This window comes from Eubalaena glacialis, chromosome 18 (genome assembly GCF_028564815.1).
Source record: "Eubalaena glacialis isolate mEubGla1 chromosome 18, mEubGla1.1.hap2.+ XY, whole genome shotgun sequence".
NCBI lineage: Eukaryota > Metazoa > Chordata > Mammalia > Artiodactyla > Balaenidae > Eubalaena > Eubalaena glacialis.
In genome coordinates, this window is record NC_083733.1 from 13,215,906 (window position 1) to 13,231,770 (window position 15,865).

General features: G+C 39.3%; 1 protein-coding gene across 2 annotated transcripts in view; it reads left to right on the forward strand.

Moving 5' to 3' along the window:
• GLG1 (golgi glycoprotein 1) overlaps positions 1-15,865 on the forward strand; it is a 154,213-nt gene that overhangs the window by 82,743 nt on the left and 55,605 nt on the right. For both annotated transcript variants that reach the window (XM_061174354.1, XM_061174355.1), the window contains exon 2: positions 7,362-7,394. In XM_061174354.1, coding sequence (XP_061030337.1) covers positions 7,362-7,394 — 33 coding nt within the window. The remainder of the gene's footprint in view (positions 1-7,361; positions 7,395-15,865) is intronic.

A 15,865-nucleotide genomic window follows, 5' to 3' on the forward strand; every position in this document is an offset into this window, starting at 1 on the left:
ATCCCCTCACTTTCAGTCTGTATGTGTCCCTAGGTCTGAAGTGGTGTCTTGTAGACAGCATATGTATGGGTCTTGTTTTCGTATCCATTCAGCCAGTCTATGTCTTTTGGTTGGAGCATTTAATCCGTTTACATTTAAGGTAATTATTGATATGTATGTTCCTATTACCATTTTCTTAATTGTTTTGGGGTTTTTATTGTAGGTCTTTTCCTTCTCTTGAGTTTCCTGCCTAGAGAAGTTTCTTTAGCATTTGTTGTAAAGCTGGTTTGATGGTGTTGAATTCTCTTAACTTTTGTTTATCTGTAAAGGTTTTAATTTCTCCATCAAATCTGAATGAGATCCTTGCTGGGTAGAGTGATCTTGGTTGTAGGTTTTTCCCTTTCATCACTTTAAATATGTCCTGCCACTCCCTTCTGGCTTGCAGAGTTTCTGCTAAAAAAATCAGCTGTTAACCTTATGGGGATTCCCTTGTATGTTATTTGTTGCTTTTCCCTTGCTGCTTTTAATATTTTTTCTTTGTATTTAATTTTTTACAATAAATTTATTTATCTTATTTATTTATTTTTGGCTGCGTTGGGTCTTCGTTGCTGCATGTGGGCTTTCTCTAGTTGCGGTGAGCGGGGGCTACTCTTCGTTGCAGTGCGCGGGCTTCTCATTGCAGTGGCCTCTCTTGTTGCCGAGCTCGGGCTCTAGGCATGCAGGCTTCAGTAGTTGTGGCCCGTGGGCTCTAGAGCGCAGGCTTGGTAGTTGTGGCGCATGGGCTTAGTTGCTTCGCATCATGTGGGATCTTCCCAGACCAGGGCTTGAACCCATGTCCCCTGCATTGGCAGGCGGATTCTTAACCACTGAGCCACCAGGGAAGCCCCTTGTATTTAATTTTTGGTAGTTTGATTAATATGTGTCTCTGCGTTTCTCTTTGGGTTTATCCTGTATGGTAGTCCCTGTGCTTCCTGGACTTGATTCACTATTTCCTTTTCCATGTTAAGGAAGTTTTCAACTATAATCTCTTCAAATATTTTCTCAGACCCTTTCTTTTTCTTGTCTTCTCCTAGGACCCCTATAATTCGAATGTTGGTGCATTTAATGTTGTCCCAGAGGTCTCTGAGGCTGTCCTCAATTCTTTTCATTCTTTTTTCTTTATTCTGCTCCTTGGCAGTTATTTCCACCATTTTATCTTCCAGCTTATCTGTCTTTCTGCCTCATTTATTCTGCTATTGATTCCTTCTAGAGTATTTTTAATTTCAGTAATTGTGTTGTTCATCACTGTTTGTTTGCTCTTTAGTTCTTCTAGATCCTTGTTAAATGTTTCTTGTATTTTCTCCTTTCTGTTTCTGAGATTTTGGATCATCTTTACTATCATTACTCTGCATTCTGTTTCAGGTAGGTTACCTAGTTCGTCTTCATTTATTTGGTCTTGTAGGTTTTTACCTTGCTCCTTCATCTGTAACGTATTTTTTTGTCATTTCATTTTTTTTTTTTGATGGGCGATGCTGTATTCCTATCTTACTGGTTGTTTGGCCTGAGACGTCCAGCACTGCAGTTTGCAGGCAGTTAGATAGAGCTGGATCTTGGTGCTGAGATGAGGACCTCCGGGAGGCCTCACTCCAATTGATATTCCCTGGGGTCTGAGGTTCTCTCTTAGTCCAGTGGTTTGGACTCGGAGCTCCCACCACAGGAGCTCATGCACAACCTCCAGCCTGGGAACCAAGATCCCGCAAGTTTCATGGCGTGGTGAAAAAAAAAAAAAAACGAAGGAAGAAAAAAAAAAAGAGCTGTACAATATCAAAGAAAAAGAAACAAAATAAAATTAGAAAGATAAAAAATATATTAGGAAAAATAAAACTATAATTGAAACAGCTGCAGTAAGGTAAAATAAAACCACAGCAGAAAAAAGAAAAAAAAGAAGGGGGAGGGCAACAAGCCAAAAAGGAGAGATCACTAACAAAGTATAAAAAATAAAATAAAATTAGAAAAATAAAAGATTTATTAGGAAAAATAAAAATATAAAAGAATCAACAACAATGAATCAACAAGGTAAAACAGAACCCCAATCTAAAAGAGGAAAAAAGAAAAGAAAAAAAAAAAAGATAAAAGTGTTGGCTATGGGGGTGGAGTTTAGGAGCAGGTGGAACTTAGGCAGGGGTGGGGTTTTGGGTGGGGCGGGACCTAGGCAGGTGGGGGGGGGTTGATGTTTGAGCGTGGAGTGGGGCATAGGCGGGGCACGTTCAAGCATGGGGTGGGGCCTCTACTTCGTACCTGGGGAAGGGGAGATGCAGCACATCCAAAGGAGGTCCTCTGGAGTGTGGGGTTCCGGAGTTTGGAGGTAGGGCCCTGAGTGAGGGTGTGTGGGTGGGGTTTAGGCCCAGCTCGTTGGACGGGATCTCCCACTGTAGAGGTGGGGCTTGGGCTCTGTGCGCAGGAGGGGGGCTCTGAGGACAGAGGATTAGGCCCGGGAGCCCAACAGTCTTCCCGGTGCCTAGGTGGACAGGGAACGCACTGGCTGCGTTCCCTTCCGTTCCTCCGCACCCCTCCCCCACCTTCTCCCCCAGGGTCTCCCCCCCTAACGGGGGTGGGTACCGCTTGGTGTAGGAACTCCTCACCTCCCCCAGCCACCCCTCAGGGGTGCCGGTCCTGGAGGTCCGGCCTTTACTTTTGCTCCGCCTTGCCTTCCTCCCACTCCCTCAGGACCTGCGCAGCTGGAGGGGGCCTCTGTGGGCAGAGGATCAGGCCTGGGTCTTCAGCAGGCTCCCAGGGGCCCAAGTGGGCATGGTAAACCTGGCCACACTCCCTTTTGATCCTCTGCCCTCCCAGTGGTTCCCCAATTTCCCCCTGCGTGCATGGGATCCCTTCCCCTCCCACAGCCACCCCTCAGGGGCGCCAGTCCCATCCCGCCTCCACTTCTCCTCCCCCTTCACTACCCCCACACCCCACATCCTACCCAGTCACTAGGGGTTCTTCCCATCCCCTTAGGTGTCCGTGGTCCCCCACCAGTGCCTGGTAGGTGCCCTAGTTGTGAGGAGATGCGAATTCTGCGTCCTCCTAGTACGCCATCTTGACTCCGCCCCTGTTTGTTTTTAATTGGCGTGGCATGTGGGATCTTAGTCCCCCAACCAGGGATTGAACCCATGCCCCCTGCATTGGGAGCTCAGAGTCTTAACCTCTGGACCCCACGGAAGTCCCTGTCTACCTTTCTTTTTCTTGTACCTCCCAAAGGCCCCCCATCATTGTGCTCACCCTGACCTACTGGCTCTTTTTCGGGAGTATCAAGGTGAAAGCATCACAATAAGCATGGTTGTCATTTACTATCATTAGGTAAATTCCAGTTTTGTTGTCTCCTAGCAATGTACCTTTGGTTACATGACTTGGTTTCTCTGTATTTCAATATCTTTATCTGTAAATTGGAGGCAATACCATTTTTCTTGCAGTTCATCATGTTGTAGGAAATAAATGTAGCACCTAGCTCAATTCATTGACAACTTCTACTGTTTTCTGCTACACCCATCAGATTCTTTATTGGAGTCAGGCAGGTGTCTCCAAGTACTCAGGGCTTGTCTCTCCTACAGTGCTATTGCTGCATCATTCATTCAGCATTAACTGAGTTCCTTCTCTATTTTAGTCACTGCTGTGTTTGGTTGGGGGGATGCTTCATATTTTCTTCTTTTTCTCTTTCCTCTATTCATAATCATTTCTTTTTTGATATTAATATATGTAACTTCAGCAGTCTCTTTTCCAAAATTTGATGATTAATTTAACAGAAAGTTATTTGTGAGGCTTTTCATAAATTTTTCTCCTCCCAGTTTTCCATTGTTAAGAGGACAATTATTTTAATTCCAAAGAGGAAACACTTGATGTAAGAGTCTTTTCAAAGTCCAGATTTCTATCTCCAGAGTAATAGAGAACAGCTAATAATGTGGCAAAGCTTAGCTTCTAATTTACTGCTTCCACAGCTAGGAACCTTCACTTTGCCTCTGATTTGAAGAGGTAGGGATGGGGGTAGGACTCCTAAACTGGTGAGAAGAAAGGTTTCAACTCTCAGATTTCTATCTTGATCATGTTCTTCTTATCATTTGAAAACATTATTAAGCATACTCTAGTAGATATATATTCATAAAATATTAATTATTCTAACATATATTATAAAAACATTAAAGTATAAATTAAAGCATGAACTTTTCAAAAAAGAGAGGTTCCATTATTTTCTTCCTGAGCCCCAGGGGATCATCTAACTTGCATCCCCTTTGGAAATCATTCTTCTGTCTAAACCTTCAGGCCTAGCTCAAGTCCCTGCTCTTGCTTACTTGCTTGATTTCACCATTTTATTTCTATAACTGGATTGTAAACTACCTGAGGTTAGGGACAATTTGTGTCTTACCTTTCTTCTGTATCCCACAACAATGCCTAGCACAGTTTTGGGTACTTCATAATTATTCAGTATTTACTTGTTGATTGATTTCTTGGGATCATTTCAGAGTATTATTTCACTGATTGTTAATAAAAGGAAAAAATCCTCAGCCTTTTTTTACCTTAGTAGTCTGGTGTTAGTCCTCATACTATTCGTATTCTACGATTAAAGATCGTCAAGCCTATCTGCATTTACAGATTTGCAGAAATAGATATGTCTGATGAAGTGACTTGATTGGGACCTCATGGCCATGATGTAGGCTCAGAACCAGACCTGTGTCAGCACCCATGTTTGTTTTTGTTCCTTGAAATTTCTGTCTTTTAGTTTCTTATCAAATGGCTGAGTGCCAAACCATAGCATTTTCTCTTTATACTTTCTCTAAAGTTAGTTTGTGCTGGCATTATTCATGTTCCCACTGTTTGGGTATACTACTTTATATTTTATATTCTGCAAGTCTCTGTTCTGTTCCTCTGAACCACTACTTTGTCCTTTGATTCTAAAGGCTCTTTTAAATTTATAAGAGTAACTATTTGTAATTACACTTAGAAATTCTTTATAGCTGTTCAGTTCAGTGAATCTCAGTGGCTTAACATCGTAACCTTGTTCTCATGGCACTCCTATATTGTCTTCTCTTTGTGGGTAGAAAAACTAAATCTAGAAAGAAAAAAAATAAGCCAGTTGATTGTCAATTGCAAATTGAGACAGCGAGAGAGATGAAAACCAAACACTGACCTCCACATTTGCAGTTCACTTATGTCTCTGTGGACTGTGTCATTCCTTCATAAAAGGTGTAGTATTCTGTACTTACTAATATAATTCACTAAATTAAATCATTGCAGTTACCAATTACAACTTAAAGGTTTTGAGATTTTTCTTATTTCATTTGCCTGATGGGCTTATTAGTCATTTTTTTCTTCATTACAAACACCCTCAAAATTTCAAGGGCTTATAATGACAAATATTTATTCTTCTCGCTCATGGCTGCACAGGTCAGTTGGGGTGGCTGTGCTCTGGGCTACGGGTTAGGTTTAGATCTGCTCCATGTGTCTCTCCTTTTCCTTGTACTAGCAGCTCTCTGTACATGTTGTTCGCATCGGGAGTGTCAGGAGTGCGAGAGTACAAGCCAAACCACCCAAGCACATTTAAAGCCTCTTCTCATATTATGCCTGCTAAAATCCCGTTGGCCAGAGCAAGTCAGTGGCCTAACCTAACATCAGTGGAGCGGGGTATATACTCATTCCACAGCAGGAGGCTATGCAGAGTTACAGGGCGAAGGATCTGGATATCAAATCCTATTAAATAAGAGTAGAAAACGGGGGGAAATAATCCAGTCTATCACTGTAGGAAAGTAAGACGTTAAAACAATCATTAATTTGCTGATATAAGTCCTATGGACCGTAAATGTGGCAATGCTTTTTTTCCATGGGTAACTTAAATCTTCTTTGACTACTTTACTTTGAAAATTCTCCAATGCTCTGAATTTCTTTCAAGAATGCCCCTTTAATCCAAAGTTATCATTTAATAGAAATGAACACAAGTAGAGATGCTAATGGTATTAATTGCCGTCTGTGCTTTGAGAAAGAGCTAGAATTACTGATTGATTGGAAAAAATTGAAAGGATAGATTAAAAGGGGATAAGGTAGAAAACTGCCTATACAAAATAAAGTATTCTTGCAAATAAACCATTAAGGGCTATAAGTTAAGCACTTGGAATTTCAGTGAAGGGAACAGAGTTAAGCTAGATTAACACATAGTATGGAGGCTGATTTCTGAGATTTAGAAAGACACCTCAGAAAGACATTAAAATATCTGTTCTTACTTAGACAAGGAAGGGGAAAGTTCAGAAGTGGTGTGTTATAATCTCATGATTGCCTAGCAATCTAATTAAAGTCAATTTTAATATAATATTTTATAAGTAAGTACAAAAATGTTTGTACATTAGAATTAATGCCTGCTAAATAATGTAGTGGAATGAATAGTTCCCTAGAAACCTTTTTCTTCCTAAAGTGATGCTAGGTGTGTCTGATTAATTTGTTAATATTTACTGTTTTCTGTATTGCCTTATTTCTATCCTTGAATAGGGAGAATCTTTTTATTTTGAAAGTGGCATCTTTTACAACCTATGTCGGGAATATTTCATAGAGGGGACACAGTTTACTTCGTTTGAGCAGGTTGGAGTACTATGGAATCTCAAAGGAAATAGTGCTTTATTATGGCGTGCATTATGACAATTGTATCTCCTTTAATGGTATGAACAAGGAAATTAAAGGAGAAGTGTATGGCAAAACTATGCAATATTAGGCATAACCTAGTCTACTTTTTTGTCACAGAATTGAAAGTTCATTTTACCTCTGTTATATGTACCTGGCTTTATGAGCAAATGTATTCATGGGAATATATAAATAATTTCTGTTTTTTTAAACTTTGTATTTTTAATCATAGACCTGCAAGATTATAGACTCATAAGAAGTTACAAACATAGGCGTAGAGGTCCCATGTACCCACCACCTCACTTCCCCTAATGGTGACATGTGAGACTAATTTTTAAATCATTGTCAGACCTTTTTTGCCCTCTTTTATAAGCCTGCTTTTTTCCAGATATCTAACTTTCTTTAAAGCGAGGGCACCTGTATTGTGCCTGATCCTCTTCAGCTTTCAGAATTATGAAGTATCGTGTAAGGATCCTTCTGTCACTGTTGCTTTATGTCTTTAGTACATCCTTCTCCATTTTCCCAATTTCCAGATTGTACCATTGATTGGGAAGGGACTGTGTCTCATCCTTTTCTGGTATATTTCTCCTCAGCAATCTAAAAGATGTATAAGCCCCATTTTACTCCTCATATTGAAGTATTATATTCAGTTGAATATTCAGATTTCTTGTTTTGAGTTTATTTTGGTGGTGTTTGGAAACTTGAGAGGATTTTTTTTTAACATCATCTCTTCTCTTTTTTCCTTTTAGCCTGAAAATGAAATTTCTTCAGACTGTAATCATGTAAGTATGGATTTTCCATAATTCACATTATGTGCTTTGTATATATGATGACAGACATTGGGATGCTTTTCCTGTTGTTCTGGGAAGCATAATGTTTTCTTAAATTCACTTACTCTTAACAAGAGTATGATTAACCTTATTTAAGGGCCATGGTAAATCTACAAATACTCCTCTATTGTCGAAATCAGTAGGCTCTGCCAAATAATATTTATATACTTCAGTTTAAATTTTTCTTCAGTTACAGCTACCATATGAAATTGTTTCTCTGCATGTCAGGCTTACAATTGTAGAGTTTTGTATTTTAAAGTTGTTTCATTTAGTCATCATACAGTCATCTACTGTGTGCCAAACACTGTGGTAGAAACTAAAGACACACAAATAAGCACCTTGAAGATAGAGACATATATTAGAGTTAACAGATAAGAACTCCAGAGATAACTACGATTAATACATTCAATGTCATATATATGTGTCATATATATATTCGTAATACATTCAGTGTCTATATATCTCCCCATATTACATACAGTCTGACATTAAAAGGAGAGTGACGTGAAATCAAATCTGTGCAAAAAGTACCAGGTGCTTCGGCAGAAACTTGTAAGAGTACAATGGGGACACAAGAGTGAATTTTGCCCAGGTGGGTTGATGTCAGGAAACACTTAATAGTGGAGATGATACTTGAGTTGTGTCTTAAAAGAGGAGTAGTTATATATCTGAAATCACTCTGTCTCCACATTATTTGATAGTTTGAATGGGAGACTGCAAGAATAGAGAAGCAGGTTGGCTGCCTAAGTTGACTACTTATTCTAAAGAAGGTCTAGATAGGTCAGAGATTTAAAGTAAAAATAAAACCACAAGAGTAATAGAAGAAAACATGAACAGAGGGTAGGGTTTTTAAAACATGATACAACCTCAAAAAATATTTAAAGAAAAAAAAAGATTTATAAATCTGATTGCATTAAAGACTCAGAAAAGGGGACTTCCCTGGTGTTAAAGACTTCACTTTCCAATGCAGGGGGTGCAGGTTCAATCCCTGGTTGGGAGCTAAGATCCCACATGCCTTGTGGCCAAAAAACCAAAACATAAAACAGAGCAATATTGTAACAAATTCAATAACGACTTTAAAAATGGTCCACATCAAAAAAAAAAAAAATCTTTAAAAAAAACTCAAAAAAGAGATTTGAGGGTTTTTTCCTCAAAAATGTTATGTAAATTATGAAAAAATATTTACAGTGCAGATGAAAAGGACTACATTCTTTAATAGAAAGTGCTGTTAATAAACATAGAAAACAGACATAAATAGACTATTCACAGGAAAAGAAAAAGATGTCCAGTAAACAACAAAAATTTCGATTCTTTCATAATTTAAAGTGTGAAAATTAAAAGAAAAATGAGTGCATTGTTTTTATCCATCTGATTAACAAATATTAAAAATTTGATAAATACACAGTATTGACAAGCATATGGAGATTTAAGCATTCTCTAGCCCACCAGTCAATGGCTACCCATTGGCCAAATCCAGACCACTGCCTGTTTTTACGCATAAAGTTATATTGGAACACAGCCACACTCATTCAGTTACATACTGTAGCTGCTTTCCATGTTATAATGACAAGGTTGAGTAGTTGCAACAGTGACTATAGTTTCCTGAAAGCCTAAAAAATTTACTTTCTGGCCCTTGCAGGAAAAGTTTGCTAAACTCTGCTCTAGCCTATGGATAGGAATATAAATAAGAAAAACTTCTTTATAAAGCAGTCAACTTAAAATGATATTTGTTATGGCATTATTATGGCATTATTTATTAAGCAAAAGATTAGGAAAAAATCCTCAAAAATCTATTAATGGACTGAATCTGACAGAGAGGAAGCCCAGAAAGAAGCTCCAAAGGGGTGGAGAAAGAAGCTGATCTCCAAAGGATATTACACTGCTGAAAATGGGGACAAATAGTATACAGAAAATGGAAGAATTGATGTCCTAATAAAGAGAGATTAGGGCACAGACACAGGAGAAGATGGACATCTACAAGTCAAGATGAGAACCCTCAGAAGAAATTGGTACTGCTGACACCTTGATCTCAGACTTCTACCCCCCAGATTCGTGAGCAAATAAATTTTTGTTGTTTAAGCCACCCAGTTTATGGTATTTTGTTACAGCAGCCCTACCAAACTAATACACTTGGATTGGGATGGAATGCATTATAATTTTTCCCATTAAAGTTTTTATTTTATTTTATTTTTATTTTTATAAATTTATTTATTTATTTATTTTTGACTGTGTTGGGTCTTCGTTGCTGTGCATGGGCTTTCTGTAGTTGCAGCAAGCAGGAGCTACTCTTCATTGCGGCACGTGGGTTTCTCATTGCCGTGGCTTCTCTTGTTGCGGAGCACGGGCTCTAGGTGCGCGGACTTCAGTAGTTGTGGCACGCGGGCTCTAGAGTGCAGGCTCAGTAGTTGTGGCGCACAGGCTTAGTTGGTCCGCGGCATGTGGGATCTTCCCGGACCAGGGCTCAAACCTGTGTCCCCTGCATTGGCAGGCGGATTCTTAACCACTGTGCCACCAAGGAAGCCCTAAAGTGAATTTAAAAGTAACACTATTTAAAATAGCATATAAAGCATCAAATACATAAGAATAAATCTAACAAAAGTATGTAAGACATCTCTACAGATAACTATAAAATATTAGAGAAATTTGAAGACCTAAATAAATGAAGAGATACATTAATATATACTATGCTAGTGAGTTGGAAGACTCAATATTATAAGGACGTCAGCTCTCACCAAATTACAGATTCTGTACGATCCCATTTTTGTTGTTACAAAAAATAGTAAGCTGATTCTAAAATTTACATGGGAACACAGTTTTGACCAATAATAGCCAAAAGTCTTGAAAAGAACCAAGCAGGGAGAATTTCACCACCTGATTGAAGACTTAAAGTAGCAATAATTAAGGCAGTGTGGCAGAGGCACAGGGGTTAACAAATAGACCAATGAAACAGAGTGAGTCCAGAAACAGACTCATATATAGATAGACACTCGAATAAAAAAATCTTAATCCTTACTGCACACCATTCACAGAAATCTGTTCTAGATGCATTATAGATCTAAAGGTGAAAAGTGTAATAATAAAACTTCTAGAAGATAACATAAGAGACTATGTGGGATAAGCAAAGATTTAATAAATGGGAAACAAAAAGCAGTAAGTAAAAGCAAAAGATTGATAAATCAGATTATATTAAAGTTTGTTTCATTAAATATAGTATTAAGAGTGTGAAAAGGCAAGCCATAGAGAAGGAAAAAATATTTTAATCCTTATCTGACAGTATGTGCAGAATATATGAAGAATTCATACAAAGCAATAAAGAAAAGACAACAGGGCTTCCCTGGTGGCGCAGTGGTTAAGAATCTGCCTGCCAGGGCTTCCCTGGTGGCGCAGTGGTTGGGAGTCTGCCTGCTGGTGCAGGGGACACGGGTTCGAGCCCTGGTCTGGGAGGATCCCACATGCCGCGGAGCAACTAGGCCCGTGGGCCACAACTGCTGAGCCTGCGCGTCTGGAGCCTGTGCTCCGCAACAAGAGAGGCCACGATAGTGAAGAGGCCCGCGCACCGCGATGAAGAGTGGCCCCCGCTTGCCGCAACTAGGTAAAGCCCTCGCACGGAAACGAAGACCCAACATAGCCAAAAATAAATATAAAAATAAATAAATAAATAAATAAAAGATTACTATAAAAGAATCTGCCTGCCAGCGCAGGGGGACACGGGTTCGAGCCCTGGTCCGGGAAGATCCCGCATGCTGCAGAGCAGCTGGACCTGTGCGCCACAACTGCTAAGCCTGCTTTCTAGAGCCCGTGAGCCACAACTACTGAGCCTGCGCGTCTGGAACCTGTGCTCCACGGCAGGAGGGACCACCGTGGTGGGAGGCCTGCGCACCCCAGCGAGGAGTGGCCCCTGCTCGCCACGAGTGGAGAAGGCCTGCGTGCAGCAATGAAGACCCAACGCAGCCAAAAATAAAAGATAATAAATAAAATAAATATTAAAAAGTCTTAACTATTAAAAAAAGAAAAGAATCCCCCTGCCAATGCAGGGGACATGGGTTTGAGCCCTGGTCCGGGAAGATCCCACATGCCGTGGAGCAACTAAGCCCATGTGCCACAACTACTGAGCCTGCCCTCTAGAGCCTGCAAGCCACAACTACTGAAGTCCGCGCACCTAGAGCCCGTGCTCCGCAACAAGAGAAGCCACTGCAGTGAGAAGACCGCACACCGCAACAAAGAGTAGCCTCTGCTCACCGCAACTAGAGAAAGCCCGTGTGCAACAACAAAGACCCAACGCAGCCAAAAATAAAATAGATAAAATAAATTTTAAAAAAAGAAAGAAAGAAAAGACAACAGAATAGAAAAATGGAGAAGATAAATTTAATCAAGGAGGTGAAAGACGACCTGTATATTGAAAACTACAAGACATTACTGAAAGAAATTGAAGAAGACATAAATAAATGACAAGATAGTCCATGCTCATGGGTTGGTGGAATTAGTATTGTTAAAATGTTCATACTACTCAAAGCAATATACAGATTCCGTGCAATTCCTATCAAAAGTCCAATGACATTTTTCACAGAAATAGAACAAACAATCCTAAAATTTGTTTGGAACCATAAAAGACCCCAGATAGCCAAAGCAATCGTAAGAAAGAAGAACGAAGCTGAAGGCATCACATGCCCTGATTTCAAACTATATTACAAAGCTATAGTAATTAAAACAATATGGTATTGGCATAAAAATAGACACATAGATCAGTGGAACAGAATATAGATCCCAGAAATAAACCCATGCATATATGTCAGTTAGTTTATAACAAAGGAGCCAAGAATATGTAGTGGGGAAAAGAACAGTCTCTTCAATAAATGGTATTGAGAAAAGTACCTTACACTTTTCTCAATAAGGACCACTGCCTTACACCAGACACAAAAATTAACTCAAGACCTGAGACCGTAAAACTCCTAGAAAAAAAAAGTCGGTAAGCTCTTTCACATAGGTCTTGGTGATGGTTTTTTGAATGTGACACCAAAAGCAAAAGCAAAAATAAAGCGAGGCTATATCAGACTAAAATGCTTCTGCACAGCAAAGGAAACCACCAAGAAAATGAAAAGGCAACCTACTGAATGGGAGAAAATATTTGCAAATCAAATATCAGATAAGGGGCTAACATCCAAAATGTATAAAGAACTCATACAACTCAACAGCAAAAACAAACAAACAAAAAAACCCAATTAAAGAATGAACAGAAGATCTGTATAAACACTTTTCCAAAAAAGACATACAGATGGCAAATAGGTACGTGAAAAGATAATCATCAGAGAAACCAAATCACAATGAGATGTCACCACACACCCGTTAGAATGGCTGTCATCAAAAGGACTAGAAATAACAAGTATTGGTGAGGAGGTGGAGAAAAGGGAACCTTTGTGTACTATTGGTGGGAAGGCAAATTGGTACAGCCACTGCAGTGTGGAGGTTCCTCAAAAAGTTAAAAATAGAACTACCATATGATCCACTTCTGGGTATTTATCTGAAGATAATGAAAACACTAGCTCAAAAAGATATGTGCACCCTCATGTTCATTACAGCATTATTTACAATAGCCAAGATATGGAAACAATATAAATGTTAAATGGTTAAGAAAATGTGTGTATACATATACATACGTACACACACACACAATGGAATATTATTCAGCCGTAAAAGGAAGGAAATCTTGCCACTTGAAACAACATGTATGGACCTTGAGGGCATTATGCTACTGAAGTAAGTCAGACAAAGACATATACTATACGATCTTTCTTTTATGTGGAATCTTAAAAACAAAACAAAAAACAAAAAAAACAACACCAAGCTCATAGATACAGAGAACAGATTGGTGGTTGCCAGAGGTGGGAGAAATGGGTGAGCTGGTTTTTGTTGTTGTTGTTTTAGTTTAAATAAATTGAATTTTTTAAAAATAGAAATTGTTCCATAAGATACGACATAACTACTGGATGGACAAATTTAGGCTAAGCCCTTAATTAAAAAAAAAAAAGAAAGAAAGAAAAATGGGTAAGATACTTGAACATCCATGTCTTAAAGATGATACTTGAATGATCTACAAATAAATGGAAAGGTGCTCATCCTCATTAATAATCAGGGAAATGGAAATTAAAACCTGAGTGAGATACTAGTATCTACATTCACCATTAGAATTGCTAAAATTCAGAAGACCGACAGTGTTAATACCAAGTATTACTGTGAATATAAAATAAGGGAGCTTTCGTGATCGCTTCGGCAGCACATATACTAGAATAAGGGAGTTTTCAAATACTGATGGTGATAATGTAAATTAGTGTAACTACTTTGAAAGCTGTTGGGTATTACTTACTAAAGCGGAACTTAGGCATAGTATATAACACAGCCTTTTCACTTCCAGGTACTTAACCCCACAGAAATGCTTATGTATCTGTCCACCCATGTAAGGAACATTTATAGCAGCTCATAATAGCCCTGTGAGTAAACGGTTAACAAAACCTTTCTTTCCCCTTCAGGAGAATTTCAATCCTGTTAACTATGTAGCTCAGTTCCCTGGTGACCTAATAAGGGTAAAATACCAACTAAGGTTCAAGGCAGTATTACTTATGATAAAAATGACCCTGATTTTAAATTCTATATGGATGGGGGAGAACTATAAATGAATTATAAATACTCATTGGGGGTGCCATACTAGAGGTTTCCCTGAATGTGGTGACTCTTGTACCTGGGTGTGTGTGTTCCTTGCAGGGATCCTGAAAACTATGCCCAGAGGGCTGTTTCAAGAGATAATGGCATGGGGCTTGAGGGTTTCTAAGCCAAAACTACCTCTTACAGTGTCTGTTGGGAGTGTTGTCTTCTCACACCTGAGCTGTCATCTGGAGAGAAGATACCGCCAGATGGCTACATAGACTGTTGCCATGACTCCCATTGGAGAGGAACAGTTGATGCTGCCCTGCTGACTGACAATTTGTGGTTCCTGTCTTTTATCCAGCACAGACTTGTCCACAAACTCCAGACTTCAAGTGCTGATTTCACGTTTCTACGCTGTCTCACAGTCATTTCTAGAACTGAACTCTTGATTTTCTACCTCTAAACCTCTCTTGTTACAGTCTTCCCAATCTCAGTTCTTCCCATTGCTGAAATCAAAAACCTTGATTCCTCTTGTCCTCTTATATCCCACATTCAGTCTGTTAGCAGCCTTGCTGTCTGGCTGCTCCTTTTGGAATGTGTCCTGAATCTGACCATTTTCACTGCTACCCCCTGGTTCAAGCCATCATCAGTTCTCTTTTGTGCTTCTTTAATAGCCTCCTAAGTAGTCTCCCTTCTTCTGCCCTTGTCCCTCTACAGTCTGTACTCCATGCTACAGCCTGAATGATTCCTCTAACAGTCAGGTCATATTACGTCTCTGCCTAAAACCCCAGAAGCTCTTTTCTCACTTATTAAACTCCCAGGTCCTTAACAGTGGCCTACAAAACACGCAGAGAGCAGAGACCTGCTCCTTGGCCTCTTCTACCACTGTCCGCCTTGCTAACTCTACTTAGGCCACAAGCAGCCTCCTCGCTATCCCTCAGATATTCACAGAATGTGCATTTGCTGTTCATCACGGAACAGTCACCTTTTCAGGATATTCATTTTCCTTGTCCCCCTCTATTAAAGCACCCCTCACCCGTCACTTCAGTTCTTTTATACTAGCTTAATTTTCTTTATAACATTCAATACCTGATCTCTTTATTTGATCATTTGCATATTACCTTTTCTCCTTCATACAATGTAAACTACTTGAGGGCAGGGATTTTGCCCTTCTTAGCTCACATCTGTCTTGAGTGGTGCCTGGTATATATTAGCCACTCCAAAAAAAAAGAAAAAACTTGAATGAAAAATATGAGAAAATTTCCAAGAACTGAAGGATGAGTTTCTAGATTAAAAGTGCCCAGGAGTGCCTCACACCATGTATGGAAAGATAACCCAAACCAATTTTAGGGTTCTGAAAAGAACCCTGGGAGTAAATAAAAGATCTCAAAAGCTTTCAGAGGAAAAAATAATAATTAAAGTACTGGGAGTTTGAATAATATGATACTTCTCATTAGCATTACTGGAAACTAGAAGAGAGTAGACCAGTGCCTTTAAAATTCTGAGGAAAAATTATATTTAGTCAAGATAATACAAAATAGACATTTCATACATAAAATTTTTCAAGACATTTACTACCCATACATGTTTTCTCATAAAACTACTAGAGGATGTGCTTCACCAAAATGGGGGAATACAGCAAGACAAAGAAAATTAAAGAATCCAGTAATTAGTGCATCAGCCTAAGAAAAAGCAAAGGAATTCCAAGGATGATGGTGAAGGATGACACCTGTGCAGCGGCTTAGATGGCAACCAGTCCTGACTGAAGCAGGAAGATGGAAGAC